Source organism: Dermochelys coriacea, chromosome 7 (genome assembly GCF_009764565.3).
Source record: "Dermochelys coriacea isolate rDerCor1 chromosome 7, rDerCor1.pri.v4, whole genome shotgun sequence".
Taxonomy (NCBI): domain Eukaryota; kingdom Metazoa; phylum Chordata; order Testudines; family Dermochelyidae; genus Dermochelys; species Dermochelys coriacea.
The window spans coordinates 81,538,803-81,556,930 of NC_050074.1; the positions used below are offsets into that span (position 1 = coordinate 81,538,803).

Genomic DNA, 18,128 nt, shown 5'->3' on the forward strand with positions numbered 1-18,128 from the left:
ACTAAAACATTTAAAAAGATGACTTTTCTTGTTTACAATTACTATGGGAGATCAGTGAATTTCATTTTAGGAAACCAAATTTAGTGTTCTTGTTTTTAGGTGTCTGGGTACTCATATTTACAAAATATTTAATGCAGTACTTGTATATAGACAGTGTTCTGTTTAAACTGCTGGTCCCTGACATGTAGATTGCTGTACGGGTATTTGTGACCTCAAAGCTATATTAATGTTCCCCCTCCCTTTTCCTGCATATTCATGGGGAAACTTTACATTGCTCTGTCAAAAAGGAGTCTATCAAAGTAGACATGGGTTATTCAATTTGCCTTTGTTCTCATTCTTTGGTATTAAGTTTGTAGCACTTACAAGTTTAGTTCTCAAATATAGCATATGCTAGCAAGCCATCATATCCAAATATGCAGTTGATTTCAGGCTACAAATTGTAAACCTGTATTTCAGGTGTCTGTTTCTTGTGGAATACCTGACTTTCGATCAAGAGATGGCATCTATGCACGCCTTGCAGTAGATTTCCCAGACCTTCCAGATCCTCAAGCAATGTTTGATATAGAATACTTCAGAAAGGATCCAAGACCATTTTTTAAGTTTGCAAAGGTACTGTGTTCCAATTGCTTTTATTATTTTGGACAGTAAAGATATGCCTCTGTCAGACAGAAGATAGTTCTGCCTTCACTTTTTCTTCATGAACGAGGACAAATCCTAAAGCTACTGAATTTAACTTTAATGAGGAATGGCCTTAGTCACGAGTAACGAAGTGAAACTAATTAAGGCCATCCCTCATTAAGATAAAGTAAAAGGCAAGTATTAGAGTTAACAAATTTCACTATTCTCAGTATTCTATATCTCATCCTAGGTAAAGCCATATGTTATCTTCAATAGGAGTATTTATAATTTAAAAAATAAAAGGTAAAATGTTGTTAGTTTTACAATACTTTGTTTTTGTAATGGGCATGCTAACTCAACCTTTCTAATTTAGGCTCTCTTATTTCAAGGAAGGTATTGGAAAATGTTTGCCAAGGATGTGATGATTATCTAGGTGGCATGGTGTTCCATTATCTAGTAATGGCACAAAAATTCTTAGATCTTTTCTTCTGAAGAGAAACAAGGAGCATGAGGGACTCTTGGCAGCACATGAATGTAATGAGCATGTATTCAGAGACCTATTTGACATGCTTATGACACCTGGCAACTTAACAAGTTCATAGCATACATTCAGACTTAACCAGGGGACATAAAATCCAGTGGGGGAGGAAGTCTTCATACACTGGCAGACTTGTTTGTTTGGGTTTTTTATATAGCTCCTTCTGCAAGCATAAAGATGTCTTAAAGAATTTAAACAGTACAAACTGTATATAGGGATCACTTCTGTCACATATTGGATGGGATGCAGTAGCTTTTCAGAACAATGCCAGTGAAGCTAAATAGCCTCCCTTTTTCCTAAAACTATCTAATTGAGATAAGATGAAAACTCAGATGCAGAAGCAAAATGCAACTATATCCAATTTGGAATTTCCTCAGAACATTAACTACTCCATCAAAAACAAAATGAAATACCCTGGGACCTCTAGAGAAGTGGTAAGAACCTTAGAAACATAGCATCATCATTAACATGGTGCATCTCGCTCACTAAAGCACTGTTTAGTACTAACTTGGAGGTTGGGGAAGAAACATCACATCCTACAGCATCTTGGTTTTCCTGAAGTCTCCCATCCAAATACTAATCCAATCATGTCCTTTAGATACCCAGGAGCTCACTGATTCCTTCAGTATCTACAAAATTCACCTCTGCCCCACTGCTAAAATCCTTGTCTGTGCATCTCTCAGAACAATTACTGTAATTTTTCCCCCTTTTTCTTCATTGCCTCTTTACCTCCAGTCTGCTCAATATTTCGCTACCAAAATAATCACTCCCAACTCCTGCCACACCTTAGCCTTTGTCACCCTTTTTTTCCTTCACTCTATCCATAGGCTTTCTATATTCTATCAAATTCTTTATTCCTGTCATTAGGGCCTTGTATAGTCTTCCACCAGCCTACATTTCTGGTCTTACTGTGCTCCACTCACCCTATTTTTTCCTATATTCATCCCAAAACACTCACCCCTAGTTTTCTTTCTTTTCTACCTTCTCTATCTCCTTCTGCCTATTGGCTTTGTGCCTTTTATATCATTCTGCTTCTGTTTCTCTCTCCTCCTACCACTTCTTTAAAATCATCTCCAACATTTATTACTCTTTTCTCATTAATAATCTCAACATGCTCCTTTCCCCTAAACTGTTTGTCTGTATCTTATTTTATTTGGATTATAAATATTTGGGGGCAGGGGATAGATCTCATCTAAGCTTGTGAAGAGCGATGTAAATTAACTGCACTAGATAAACGTTTAATAGCAGCTACCGTAGCCTGATCGTAATCTGTGATGTAACTTCAGGTCATCAGTACCCATTGCTGCAATTTAGATGCAGATGCCCTTTCTGATGGGTATCCACTTTAGGAATTGCTTTCCATGCTTACTGATTTGCCTCTGATGGTATGGAATGTTGCATAACAGTCAAAGGTAGAATTGGCACAGGGAGAAGTTAATTTAACTGTTTGCTGACGTATTTACAGAACTTCTGGTTTTCTGTTTAAACTAATTTCTTTTAGTAAAAATGTGAAATTATGGTCAGTGTTTACCATGAAATATATCTTCATTTTTTTGAGGGAAGAGACTGTCTTCTCTAGTGTATATGGAGAGTTTCCAGTGGACGTTGTTTGATTAAAATAACTTTAAATGTTTACATAGCTGTGTTACTAATAACACTTTAGCCTATTAAAACTGGACACATTAAAAAAAATCTATTTAATTGGTACTGCTGTGTTTATTCGTATTTCATTCAGCTTGGAGAATGAAAATAGACAAGGCAAAAACCTTTCAATAAAATTTAAATGTAGAATACAAACTACCTGGCAGGGTCTGTTTGTTTTTTTCTTTTTATCTTTTTCTTGTGTAAGAATAAAAACAATTATGGTGACAAATCCAACTGTCAGGGAAAACGTACTTGTAGATGTAGATCTCTTTTGTATAGTTTTCAGTACCACAGTACAAAAACTTAGAATGAGAATTTAGACACTAGGAATGAAAAGAAATTCTAAAAAGCATAGAATCTTAAGGGATCTTGGAAGGGGACCTCAAGAGGTTTAGTCCAGTCCCCTGCTCTCATGGCAGGATTAAGTATTATCTAGATCATCCCTGGCAGTGTTTGTCTAATCTGCTCTAAAAAATCTACAATGATGAAGATTACACAACCCCCCAGGCAATTTATTCCAGTGCTTAATCACCTTGACAATTAAGAAGTTAACCTCCCTTGCTGCAATTTAAGCCCATTGCTTCTTGTCCTATCCTCAGAGGTTAAGAAGAACAATTCTTCTCCCTCCTCCTTCTTGTAACAACCTTTTATGTACTTGAAAACTTATGTCCCCCCTCTGACTTTTTCCAGACTAAATAAACCCAGTTTTTTCAATCTTCCCTCATAGGTCATATTTTCTAAATCTTTAATCATTTTTGTTGCTTTTCTCTGGACTCTCTCTCCAATTTGTCCACATCTTTCCTGAAATGTGGCGCCCAGAACTGGACACAATACTCCAGTTGAGGCCTAATCAGCGTGGAAGAATTACTTCTCGCGTCTTGCTTACAACACTTCTGCTAATACATCTCAGAATTATGTTTTGCTTTTTTTGCAATAGCATTACACTATTGAATCTCATTTAGCTTGTGGTCCATTGTGACCGCCGGATCCCTTTCTGCAGTACTACTTCCTATGCAATCATTTCCCATGTTGCATATGTGCAACTGATTGTTCCTTCCTAAGGTGCATTTGTCCTTATTGAATTTCATCTTCTTTACTTCAGATCATTTATCCAATTTGACCAGGTCGTTTTGAATTCTAATCCTAGCCTCCAAGGCACTTGCAATCCCTCCCAGTTTAGTATTGTCCTCAAACTTTAAGTGTACTCTCTATGCCATTATTTAAGTCATTGGTGAGGATATTGAACAGAACCAGACCCAGAACTGATCCCTGCAGGACCCCACTTGTTGTTATGCCCTTCCAGCATGACTGTGAACCACTGATTACTACTCTCTGGGAACGGTTTTCAAACCAGTTATGCACCCACCTTATAGTAGCTCCATCTAGGTTGCATTTCCCTAGTTTATGAGAAGGTCATGCAAGACCGTATCAAAAGCTCTACTAAAGTCAAAATCTGCTGCTTCCCCCTTATCCACAAGGCTGCTTGTTCTGTCAAAGAAAGCTATCAGGTTGGTTTGACATAATTTGTTCTTGACAAATCCATGCTGACGGTTATTTATCACCTTATTATTTTCTAGATGTTTGCAACGATCTATCCTGTCCTTCAAGATAAGAGATTTTAGGAGACAATGATTAACCCATCTTTCATTGACAATATTCTCAGTCAGACTTTATTTACATGCATTATAAATAGCTATTTTCATAGGAATGATATAAATAGAAAATAGCTTTCTTGGTTTCTTCACCAGTAAACGCTTGGTCTTGAAGAATTTTACACCGTATTTACTATTTCAAGATTACAGCCTCAGTTCCAATTCAGTGGTGATAGTGGATTAATAGAATTTGAAATAACTTAAATTTAAGCATTTGAAAGATAGTGAGAAGCTGTTGCAACTAAGGCAGCTTCTTACTTTCCAGAGTTACAATGACTTGGAGGCATATGGCAAAACCAAAGAATGAATACAAATTGAGTCCAGGATGCTGATATTCCATCTTTTTATATAAAGAGGCTCCACAAACCTTCTCCATATCTGGCAGATAGCTGTTGCTTTCCTGGTATTATTTTTTTTTTCAAGAATGACTGACTGACTTCTCATTCACATTACTGATGTGTCAGAACTACTGTTTGTCCCAAGCTTAAGATTCAACTCCAGTTTCCTTATCAAACTTTTGGTCAGAGTTCTGATGCTTAAACAATCTGCAAAAGAAAAAGGAGTACTTGTGGCACCTTAGAGACTAACAAATTTATTTGAGCATAAGCTTTCGTGAGCTACAGCTCACTTCATTGGATGCATTCAGTGAATTTCCACTGAGTAAATCCGATGAAGTGAGCTGTAGCTCACGAAAGCTTATGTTCAAATAAATGTTAGTCTCTCTAAGGTGCCACAAGTACTCCTTTTTCTTTTTGCGGATACAGACTAACACGGCTGCTACTCTGAAACCTTAAACAATCGGATAACCTTAATGGTAGCATTTGTGGGAGTAAATGTTATATGACATTTCAAAAGTCATGTTTTCCCTTGTTCATAATTTTTCAAAACAAAAAATCCACCCCATATCTCCTTTTGGTCTGTATTAGTATTCCAGATTTTAGCAGAAACCTGGGAATGGTGACCAATGGTCAAAATGCACAATTGAAATAAGGGTTGAATTTGAAAGAAATGGGACCATGGGAAGGGATAATTACAATAACTACTTGACTAACTGGCACTGATATTTTGCTCTCTAAATAAGAGGAGTTGCTGTACTTGCAATGATTTATTGTATATCTTTCTGTATGATGCTGGATCAGGAACTGAAAATGTTGCTCTAGCACTTATTTACACATCCTAATGTAATTCTCAATTCTGCAGGAAATATATCCTGGACAGTTTCAACCATCTCTCTGTCATAAATTCATAGCTTTGATGGACAAAGACGGAAAACTACTTCGCAACTATACTCAGAACATAGACACACTGGAACAGGTTGCAGGAATCCAAAGGATAATTCAGTGTCATGGTCAGTGAAACTTTAAAACTACTGCATTTTTCTAGATAATGTGCACTCAGACAATATAATACAAGTAATCTCAATGTCTTCCTTTCCTACTCGAAGTAAAACATAAGATGTTGCAATTATCCCAAAATCACATGTGTTAAACTCAGGAAATCCAGAGTAAAGGTTAAACTTAAAAGAAATCCAACTATGTTAAAATATTGAAATGTATAGTTGAGGCACCCACACTATCTTAGCTCTGCCCTGTAATGACTCCATGCTGTAATGCCCATAAGATTATTTCAAAGCCATTTTAGTGTTTGTAGTCCCATATTGGATTAAACTGATTTTTATAGATGCTAAGTTTTTTGTTTTGTTTTTGGGGGTGGGGGGGCATTTCTTCAGTGTAACACTACAGGGCAAAGTTAAGGTTGTGAGAAAAGAGCTGAATGATAAACTTATTTGTTATATTGTTCAAGCTAGCCTTGCAGTACGGCGGCTAAATCAGTATTAAAATACAAAGAAAAATATACAAGGCCATCATAAGAGGTTATAAACCAGAACAACAAAATGATGAACCATAAAACTGGTAATGTGTCTTGTATGGTTTCCCTACATGGTAAGAGAGTTGTATGGTCTTTTTTTTTTTTTTTTCTAGCATGGATGGTTCCACGTCTTAAAATCTTGAACTAAAAACAATAAATTACTAGAAGGCATAATTCTGAAAAACAGAACCAAATGTCTGGAAGAAAAATGAAAACTTCTATATAAGATGTAGCCAGTTCCATTTTATATTCGGTTTCATAAGATGTATAAATTTCTTTATTTAAACCTGGACTATTGGCTAAGGGAAAAAACAAGCTATATGCATTATTAATAATAATTATTATTATTTATTTTTTAAATCTGTTGGTAAATTTTAACTACCCCTTTTCCCCTGTTAAGCCCTAAAAAGCTGAATGAAAACTTTTTGGGACAAAAAACAGTGGGGAAACTATAAGGATTTTTCACTTAACAGTTAAACCCAGATTTGAATCTTTCGGATGGCCAACTATTTTTGAGGAAGGTACACATCAACTTTAAAGAAAAAACACAGTAACTTTTCATTTGTTTAAATAGATTAAATCTTTAATATTTAACCTCCTTTTTACTGTTTTTATATTATTTTGCACTTAAATATTTGACTAAAACCAACTGGTAGATCATCATTTTATACATGTGCCATAGGTTGTAGAAGTGAATAAATATCCAGTTTGGATTTTGGAAAAGAGGAAGCCTGTTTCTTTTCTACCTATTCACTGTACACTATCACACCCTCCAAAACGGGAGGGGAGGAAAAAAGGCCATGTACAGATTCTAACTTCACAGGTTGGATTCACCCAAGCGGCCATATGGAGATTTAAATTGCATCTCTCTGCACCAACCTGGCCCTCTGTCTCTCATTGGAGAGTCACTTCTAGGAAGGGCAGCTGCTACATCTGCTGCCTGCCTTCCCTTTGGATTTCTGCTTGATCTAAGGAGGGAGCAGCTGTAAATTGCTGTCAGGATCTCTGCTAAAGGAAGTTAAGATGGTGTGTATTCCTTACCTCACTTCCCTCAGCAGAAGAGAAAAGAAAGCAGTCTTTTGATACCATAACCTTCATCTCTATCTTCTCAGCAGAAATTTTGCTTAAAGGGGCTTCTACCACATTGTGTGTATGTGGTGGTGGAAGAAGCTGAATCCACTTTAGATGTCAGAGGGGAAAACGATGTTTCTCTGGATGTGCTTTTCTGTCGTCTTGTATTATCTCCTGTACTCACTGGTACTGTTTCTTTGTGAACAATTACTGACAGAATAAGTCAGACAACTTCAACCTCGCATTTATTTTAAAACACTGTCCATATTCACTTCAATATAGTTTCAGTTTTTTTTAAATAAAGGAACAACTGGATTTATAATAAAGGCTGTGAGCCCATTTACTCTTTCTTGAGGTCATACATGAATTACAGTTTCCGGATCTTGGTCTTTCTCCCAGTCTGAGCCAATGGGGCTATGCTTCTCTTCCAATAGAATTGGCAGTTCAAATTCCTCCATAAGGCTTCTGTCCTCCAGCCAGATACACTTTGCTAGTGCAAACAGAACAACAGTTCAGTACAATATATTGCAGCCTGAACTTCTAAAGCTAAATTTTGGAGGAGCAGGGAGTAAGAACTTCCCCTAACTCTCCTCTTCCGTAAAGGGCAGAAATTTCAAGGGCATTGTTCCTCTCCTGCTCCCTGACAAACTTTTGCCTGTACTTGTTCCACCCTCCCTTCTTATGGTGGGTCAAGGAAAATAGTTGCAGAAAGGTGCTCTGCCTTCATCAAGATGCTCAAGAACTATGAGGTATGCCACAGTAGGTCACATTTCCTAGCCCCTTGCTCTGCTGGACAAAGGGGCTGAGAATCTGGATGGCTTCCTGGGATCTGTGCTTTTCCCCTGCACCAATACTACTCTAAGCACCTCTGCCAGAGCAGCTCTCTTCAGCTGTCAGGATTCAGTAAACTGAATGAACCATGTTTGCTAATACAAAAAAACTTCAGGAGTATGTCCAAAAATCCCCCTCATTCCCTAGACCAAGCTCTAAAGGGAAACATTTCAGGTTCTTAACTGAATCACTTGGCAAGGAGTCTGGCATCCTTTCTATTCTTGTCCTATCCAAGAGCAAGATTTTGGTTCTCCTGGAGATTTTACATTAACTCCAGCACTCCTCACATAATAAATAGCAGGAGTGCAAGTGCAAACATTCAGCTTTCCTTTCTTCTTACTCCCAAGAAGATCAAAACATTATGTAAGAAGACACATGACCACCATTCCTCCAAAAGGAAATATTACAGCTGATATCCAGGGAACTAAGTCCCAGTGAAGTAAATCTTATTGCACCCAGTCAACACAAAGGGAAGGGAACTAGAACAGGGAAGCAGATAAAGAGCACTATATGCCTTTTCCCCTTCCATTACATCCTCCTTGCACTATGAAGAGTGATTCAGAAAATGGAGGCAGCAGTAATAATTACTGCCCACCTCCAACTGGCCAAGTAGACTGTGGTAGTTGGACAGAATATAGTTGGCATACTGCTACTTCATCTTCCAAGAAAACAGGATCTTCTGTCCCAGAAACCATTACGGGAGCCTGACAGCCTGGCTAAGTTCAAAACAAGATGGGATACTTGTTCAAAGTAATAAGCTCTCCTACACTCATTTAACTTTTCCACCCTTTTGACCTTCCAAAGAGTTTGGAGAAAGTTTTCATACTAGTGTCAAGGTAAAAACATCAGTGTCACAAAACAAAGCATTTTATTTCTTCAGAACTTCTTACAAGAAGGTCTAGACTTGGTCCTAAAACATCTTGCAACCCAGTGTTGTAAACATGGGTTCACAAAAGTCTGGTAGATTACCTAAGTTCCTAGACCACCATGCCAAATCAGCAGTTAGGTATATCTTCCTTTCCATATTAAGCTCTCGCAACCCATACATTTGAACCTATGGAATCCAATTCCCTGTATTTCCTCTTCATAAAGACAAGCTTGCAGGCCACAATTAGGAAAAGAAGAGTCTCAGAAATCTCTTGAATGAAGTAAGAATCATAATCAAGACTGATTTCTGTGAGTTGTAAAAGGAAGAGTTGTTCTTCCCTCATTTTACCCAGTAACAACAGCTATAGGAAAAACCATGGCATGTGCTAAATGCATGAAGAGTAGTTGAAATATACTTTAGTAGAGTTTATCAATGAAGTTGAACATTGGCTTGTATCTTCAACTGGTGTACATTGATGTAGCTCCAACAAAGTCAATAGGGCCATGACAGTTTACACTAGCTGAGATTCTGGGCCACAAGTAGAGGTGGCAATACCACAGCTGCCCTACAATAACCTTGCAACCCCCCATAACCGCCTTTTGGGTTGGGATCCTCACTTTGAGAAATGTTGGTCTCCCCTGTGAAATCTGTATAGTATAGGGTAAAAGTATACAAAAGACCAGATTTCATGGTCTGTGACACAGTTTTTCACAGTCGTGAATTTGATAGGGCCCTACTTATAACTACTACTTTGGGGGGAAATTGAACACTTTATTCTGGTCTCTCTCGCTCCTTGCTAACTTTTACTGACTGCTTGCTGCATCATAAGTATTTCTGACTAGGAAAAAAAGAGAATCAAAATGGAAAACTAGTTTCCTGATTACTTTTCAGTAACTAATCATTGTGCACATACCTTAATCTGTACCACAAGAAATTCTCCAGCTATCTATATGAAGGCATCTTTAGGTTTCCTGTATCTAGTTAGCTCTGCTTTAAAAAATAGTAGTATTAAGTTATATTCTAATCTCCTAAAAAATTTAGGTTTTTTCCCCTAATGCTTTAGAAATACTCACCTGACACAAGAGTAGAAAGGGCATGACAAGACCAAGCCTGAACTGCTCTTGGTATTTATAGGAAGAGAGGCATAGCTCAAATGGAGGGTTGCTTTCAGAAAATATATTACCAAATAAGTGTTTCCATCTTTCAGTTCAGCTAACTGACTTTTTTTTTGTGACATTTGTTCCACATGCAAGTCATCATGTGAGACCATGTAATATTTTTGTCAAACTGTCACTATTGTATAGTTTAACACACACCACCTTCATCCATATTTTTTTTTTCCAGGTTCCTTTGCAACAGCTTCCTGCCTCATCTGTAAATACAAAGTTGACTGTGAAGCTGTTCGAGGAGACATTTTTAATCAGGTAAAAAAAAACGTAATTGGTCATAGTCTTTCAAGAAGTTATTACAGAAACATCCCCAATTACTTCAAGGACAACTGTCAGCTTCTGCTTTTTAAATATATGTATTAAACGTGCACTAGAAATGTTTCATTAAATTCAAAACACTTACATTTATATTTCAAGATTTTCCTGCAGCACTTGCAATCCAAATACTATTATATGGGAATAAGATACATTTCTAATTAATTTCACTATCTAGTTTCACTGTATAATTAGTTGAACATAATACAAATGGTTAAAAAAATAAGTGGATTTAACACTGTCTTGGTTTTATTAATGTAAGATGATGATAGTAATGCAGGTAAGGAACTCTTCAAATATTTTTAACCTGAGTGTTCCTTTAAGTGTTCCAAGGAAGTTTTGTTCAGTCTGGGTAAAATTTGATAAACAGCACATGACATACGTAAAGTAAGCTGATAAAATTATAAAGCTTTTCTTGCATCCTTTGTTAAAAAGATGGGGAATCAAATGGGCCCTTTTACACACATTTTCAAAGGCTACTTTGAAGCTATTGTCATCTCTCTCTAGCCCTCTGTGTTGTGTGACATGCTCCAGATATAGGCCAAGTAGTTCCTACTACTCTTTCCAATGTAGAGCAATACTATATTGGACAGAACCTACCCCTAGCTCCCCTCTTTATCCCCTCCCCTTCAAGGAGCAGAGGGGTTTCTAAGAAGGTGCTTAGCTGGCCAGGAGGATCTGGGAGGGGAAGAGAACTTGTTTACACAAGTGGAGTCCTAGCCTAGGAGATGGGTCTCTGCCTGTCTAGGTAGAGGCCACTTCTCAGATGGTTCAGCCACAAATGCTTAGCATATCCACAATTAATCTTAATTTCTCATTTAAAAAAGCAAGGACCATAAACACTGAAACTCAGTCTCAAATATAATATAAGAGGAAGAAGGTTATTTGACAAATAGGATGTTTATTGTAAAGTTTAAATTGAAAAATAGAACTATAGTTGAGCTATGACAGGCCTTTTTGAGGTGACTGCAGCACTCTGAGGGTTATTTGTAATATTTGAATTGCGCAATAATGCCCATGAATAAAGTCTGATTTGTATTGCTATTAGGAACATTCTGTATAAGCACTATTTCTCCTGCCTGGGTACCTGTTGCTCCCTCAGCTCTGAACCAGTGGGTTTTCAACTTCAAATCTGACACCACTGAGGCTTCTTATGGCTTCATTTGTTTGATTGTTAGTTGCCAGCTCTCCCTCTGCTGACACACTTGGATCACTGCACTGATGCGCAGAGCCTCGTCTTAACCCTTTGTACCAGAAAAACAGGGACTTTTTTCTTTGGGCTCTCCCTATTCTATCCAGTCAGGATTAATATTATTTTAGCTATTGCCTCCACTTCCCCTCCCTGCAACATCTCATTGTATTCTAGCAGTAGTTCTGGTAGATAGTGTCCTAGAAAACTTTAGGGAAGACAGGCATTTTCTTTGCTAGGGAATTTTACAGCATGTTTAGCAGTGCAGTGCCTAGCAGTAAGATCAAAAGCGTTTCTCTTTCTGGCTCACCTCCAGGCTCTTGCAGTTCCTTCTATTTGCAGCAGTGCTGTAAGACTACTTGGAGCCATTTAGGACTATCATCCTCTGGCAGGACCTGACTTTTTAAATAATCCCAGACAGTTGGTGTGTGTGCATTTTCTATTGCAGTTTAATGTGTCCACTGCTGAACATGGCTTCCAAGAGCAAAGAATAGGTCAATCAGAGGAAAAGAAAATGCCCAAAAATTGGTTTTACTCCTTCCCGTTCTTCAAACTGCTCCAATAGCAAGCTTCTTCCTAGGGAGGAATGATCTCTCCAGTCCTCAGTCCTGTCTGGTTCTGTATCTTAGTTCTCCACTGCCTCTCCAAAATGTTTATTTTAGGGGCCAGTTAATGGCTCCCTCCATAGAGGAAACTCACCTAGCTCAGAAACCCCAGGTGGTTCTCTGCTTCAGCACCCCTTTTGCCTCTAACAAGGACTTCCATCCCCATTCTTTCAAATAAATAGCATTCAGTCCTAAGTCCTTATAGAAGACTGTTTCCACTCTTCTTTTCCCTTCTTTCCAACTTCCTACTAGATAAAAAATTGGAGGTTGCCAGTTTCCTCGGTCCTTTAATTCTTAACAGAAATTTTGATTTTATTTTTTTTAAAGCCTTGCTCCTTCTCCAGCCAGATTTCATTCTAAATCAAAGGGGGATGTTTGGATAGGAAATGAAAATTCCAGACAGCTTATTATCATCGGAGACCTCCTTTTAACCTATGATAGACAGGATTGTAAAAATCTCTTAATTTTGCTGCTTTACTTCATTCTTCTGCCCTTGCTTCTCTGCCTCTCCTAAAACAGCTAGACTGTTGTTGTCCACCTTTAACATCACCAGTGGCACTGTGTTCTTTACTGGCCAGTATCCACGACCACTTGTCTATATAAGAGGAAGGAGCTGTAGACATGGAATGAACTCTTGAGCAAGAAGATATAGTTTTCTCTTCAACTTTTCCTGAGGACATCATTTCTGTTTTACTTCTAATTACTTCACGCCGTTTCAAGAGTTACTAGGACATGTGGCAGAGGTTCTAGAATTAGAAATAAGTCCAGAAAAAGATACACCAACTTTTGGACTTACTTAAAAAAAGGAATTTTTCTTCTCTCTCCTATCCCTGGTCCATTGGTAATGTCAGTGGCCAGTGAAAAGCTCCAAGTCAGGATGGACCTTCCTTCCCAACAGGAAGGATGCCAGCAGGAACAATTTTGGGGGGATGGATGTATGGAGAAGTTTACTCTGAGGTACCCTGGGAATTTGAGTGACCAACTATCTATTCTAGCTATAGAATCATCGAATATCAGGGTTGGAAGGGACCTCAAGAGGTTGTCTAGTCCAACTCCCTGCTCAAAGCAGGACGAATCCCCAATTTCTGCCCCAATGCCTAAATGGCCCCCTCAAGGATTGAACTCACAACTCTGGGTTTAGTAGGCCAATGCTCAAACCACTGAGCTATCCCTCCTCTTAAAGTCCCCTTTAACTTCTCAGTATCAAATATCAGCATTTGAAACAGATGCTCCCCCTTAATCATCTTCCTGAGAATTAGCAGAGAAGCTCGTAACAGAAACATGTATAACTCTGAAGCATGGCTACTTATAATGCTTCAGACACTTTGGACTGGATAGTGGCGTACGCTGTTTCACTGAGAGAATATTTTTGTCACAAGTCATTGAGCCTTTTATCTGAGATTCAGGCCCATGTGAATGGGTGTTTTAGCCTTAAGATGAATGAGACCTGGAGAAAATGAAAGATACTATTACTTGATCTCTGGGACTCCTTAATGTAGATTAAAAGAGGGAATACCTTCATGTCATTTTCCTTCTTACACAATAGACTTTACCTTACACATCCTTAAGGTTCCAACCACAGATCCAGAGAGCTATTGTTGGCATCAACAGAAGGAGGCAGAGCAATGTAAAACTCTTCAGGCAGAGAGCAGCTAAATGCTCTGTCATCATCTTTATCAGCAGTACATCAGATCTGAAGTTTTTTGTGAGAGCCCAGAGCCTGGAAATCTCTTCACACTTTTATGCAACACTAGTCTCTTGGTCTGAGATCTAATGCTTGCTATGGGAGGGCAGTTCTGAGTCTTTGTTTAATGAGACCACCTCAGCTCTCCTTCCTAGGAGTTGTACTGCATGCAAGACTACAAATGGGAACCTGCAGCGGCCACCTCAAAAAGAGAGATTATTCAGCATACGTAGTTTTTTGAGAGTGTTGTCTCTGTATATTCACACTCCTCTCCCTCCTTCCTCTCTTTTCCTAAATTCAAGTCTTAGCACTCTGTAGTGTAGCAGAAAGAACTGAGGCAGTTAGCGGTGCATCAACCTTCTATAAATTCCATTCCAAACATTCAGAGCTGTGAGAGAGGATATTTGTGCATCCTTAACAGGCACTGCTTTCCAGAAGGCTCCCAAGGCTCAGTGGCTGCAGGGGAGTGGACATTACACAAGTGTAGAAATGGAGGCAACACTGTCAAAGAACTAGTTTCAAGTGAGCAGCATTTTTCTGTCCTGTGCAGGAGTTGAAAATTTATGATGGGAGTCCACGCTGGTGTCAAAATGCAAAATTTATCTTTCCTATATTATTATACAGGATGTGGTTAACTGGCTATCTGCTAGAGTTCGGTGGTGCTATATGCCTGTAATTTGTAAAATCTTCAGGATGAAAGGTTATATAAATGTAAAATTATTACAGTACACACTTTGATTGGGAAGGCTACTTTATACTGGGACATCTTCCAGGAATTGGCAATTAATAACTCTTGTTTAATCAGAACAATATTAGAATAAATTCTGCTTGATGGTAATGTATTTAGCTACTACTGGGTGGTAGTAGTAGACTAAGCCCATGTTTGATAAGTGTGAAATTAAGTTCTGGACTTCAGTAAAGGAGTCGCCAAATAAAGATAGTGGGTTATATTTTCTTGGGTACATCCTACTCAACCAGTACTGCCCTGTCACTCACATGCTACTGTGTGTGCAGAGCAGCAGAGTTTGGGATGCACAAGAGGTTTGCATAGAGCAGAAAAACAGACTGAGTAGACTGGATAAATTACTGAAGCTACTTTTAATACCTTTCACAATATACATTTTGACAATAAATGAACTGTTCAAATTTGAGATTCTCTTTAAAAAGTTGGATCCATGATTATTAATGAAATATTTTAAAATGCAGAAAGAAAAGGAGTACTTGTGGCACCTTAGAGACTAACAAATTTATTTGAGCATAAGCTTTCGTGAACTACAGCTCACTTCATCAGATGCATTCAGTGGAAATGCATCCCCCCCCGCTGGTAATAGCTCACCTTACCTGATCACTTTCGTTACAGTGTGTATGGTAACACCCATTGTTTCATGTTCTCCCCACTGTATTTTCCACTGAATGCATCCGATGAAGTGAGCCGTAGCTCACGAAAGCTTATGCTCAAATAAATTTGTTAGTCTCTAAGGTGCCACAAGAACTCGTTTTCTTTTTGCGAATACAGACTAACACGGCTGCTACTCTGAAACCTTTAAAATGCAGGTTGTTCCAAGATGTCCCAGGTGTCCACCTGATGAACCACTTGCCATCATGAAGCCAGAGATAGTGTTCTTTGGAGAAAACTTACCTGAGCAGTTCCATAGGGCCATGAAGTATGACAAAGATGAAGTTGATCTCCTTATTGTTATTGGGTCTTCACTGAAAGTAAGACCAGTAGCACTGATTCCAAGTAAGTGGCTATTGCTAATAATTTTGGGGAATAACAGAGAAAGCATTCTGATGCAAAAGTTTCTGGTGAAGACAAATTTAAAAATGTAAGATAATGCACACCATCTAGCTTCTGTTCCACACAATCCCAACAAATGTTTGAGATCTTCCTTGGTTTTGGTTCAATGTGGAAGCTGGACTGATTATCTTGTTTTTTCTAATTCAAGCATATAATTAGGGAAAGTTTCCTATACAAATCAGGTGGACAAAACAAATCTATTTTTTTTTTAAAGAAGTGACAAGGAATGTATCAAAGCAACAAAAATCTAAAATATTAAATTTCTTCACAAAAATACTTTAGTTGGTTTTTCTGACTTCATTGTATGTTTTAGTTCTCCATCTCTGCTTCTCACAAATGTTTCCTCTCCCCTTGCATTTGGATCATAAAAAAAAAGATAATCTCTCAGACGTTTGATAGGGAGTGCTGGCTTGACCAAAAAAAGACAATACATATTTTGTCAAGGTCCACTTTAAATGTAATCTTTAAATGTAATCAAGCCTTTGTTTTTAAGCACTGTGCAAAACTAGGCAATGTGTATGGTGGGTTGTTTATAAGTTTTAGTATCCTTGAGTCCCCAGAACTGGTGTGGAAAACTGTTTGTGCTATTGTACACTGGACAAAACTAGCCCCATCACTGTTTCAGAAAGTACTGAAAATCCTTGTCAGTAATGGTTTATTTGCCTGGTGTACACTGGGTTTACCAATATTGTCTGTTCGTTAGTATCTCTTCACAAATTTGTACAAACACCTTATCAAGTTAAAAAATGTTAGTTTGGAACAATTGCTGGTCAGTTGTTCATTGTTATAGTGTCTGTTTTTTGTTTTATCTGTGGGCCTTTTTTCCTCCATAGGCAAGTTGTCATTTAGGCTGAATGGGGAGCATGAAATTATGACCATAGAGTAAAGCTTTGCTTCACATATCATTTCTCTCCTTACTTCATCCTTGGATAAAGTTGGATGTCTTTAGTCAGCTATCTGAAGAACCAAAGATGGGTCAGCAAGTTTTTTTGTTCCAGATTTGAAAAGGCAGGCAGATTAAGCAATCCTTTTCCTGCAATGTAGTTTGCAGTCTCAGAACATTTCTGTTGCTCTAGTTAAAGGGATATCATTAACTGAAAGTCACACTTCTATCTGAAAATTTTTGCATTGTTTCAAGTAATTCATAAAATTATTGTAACTTTTCTAAGAGATTAGAGAAGTCTCTATTTGTTTACTTGTTTCACTGTAATCAGTTTCTTCTGTTTGCATAGGTTTTTCACATAGTAACAGAGTAGAGGAACACTTTTTTAAAAAAATAAAAGGAAATGACTATAAAGCCACAAAATTATTGGTAGACTAACGGCAGGTATAGCACCTGAAATTACTGTTTTTTTAATTGACTAGATTTTAAGTTAAAGTTAATTGTTTACTTCTCAAACTTCTTTGTTTTAGTCTCTCATAAGTGTGCATATATAGAGAATTTGGAGAACTCCAACTAACAACGTTTGTTTTATTACAAATGTTAGTGCATTCCATCTGCTGTTAAAGAATTTTACCTTTACCAGAAATATATTTTTAAAGTTTTGTGGTGACTGATCTTTTCTGTGTGTAGGTTCCATCCCCCACGAAGTGCCTCAGATCTTAATTAATAGGGAACCTTTGCCTCATCTACACTTTGATGTGGAGCTTCTTGGAGACTGTGATGTCATTATTAATGAATTATGTCAAAGGCTAGGTGGTGAATATACAAAACTTTGCTATAACTCAGTAAAACTTTCAGAAATAACAGAAAAACCCTCACGAATGCACAAGGAACTTGAAATGCATTCAGCTGAGTTACCACCTACCCCTTTAAAAATTTCTGAAGACTCTAGTTCACCGAACAGAATGACACCACCAGATTCTTTAGTGGTACCTTCAGTTGGATGCTCTGAGAATAAGGCAGAAAATTCTGATCCTGCCTCAGAACCTAAAGGCAATTGCATGGAGGATAAATTGCAAGAAGTACAAGCATGCTCAGAAAACTCTGAAAGTATTACTGGCCAGTTAATCAACTCAGAACATATGAAGGATAATAGATCTAACAAGGAGGAAAATAAAGAGAAAAATGAAATAACTTCATCTGTTGAAACATTGAGGAAGTGTTTGGCAAACAGATTTGCAAAAGAACAAATTAGCAAGCGGCTTGATGGTAAGTGTAAACTCACAATCAACCATCTTGATTTTCATATGTAGGATATGAGATCTTGAAGTATTTTAAAGCAATAAAGTTAATCTGTTTGAGGCAGTAGAGAGCATTGTTTCAGGCGACACTTC

The 18,128-nt window shown here is 37.8% G+C and overlaps 1 protein-coding gene across 6 annotated transcripts in view; it reads left to right on the forward strand.

Moving 5' to 3' along the window:
• Positions 1 to 18,128, forward strand: part of SIRT1 (sirtuin 1) — a 28,950-nt gene that overhangs the window by 6,803 nt on the left and 4,019 nt on the right. For all 6 annotated transcript variants that reach the window (XM_043519305.1, XM_038410399.2, XM_038410400.2 and 3 more), the window contains 5 exons: positions 457 to 609; positions 5,653 to 5,800; positions 10,436 to 10,515; positions 15,608 to 15,794; positions 17,425 to 18,003. In XM_043519305.1, coding sequence (XP_043375240.1) covers positions 457 to 609; positions 5,653 to 5,800; positions 10,436 to 10,515; positions 15,608 to 15,794; positions 17,425 to 18,003 — 1,147 coding nt within the window. The remainder of the gene's footprint in view (positions 1 to 456; positions 610 to 5,652; positions 5,801 to 10,435; positions 10,516 to 15,607; positions 15,795 to 17,424; positions 18,004 to 18,128) is intronic.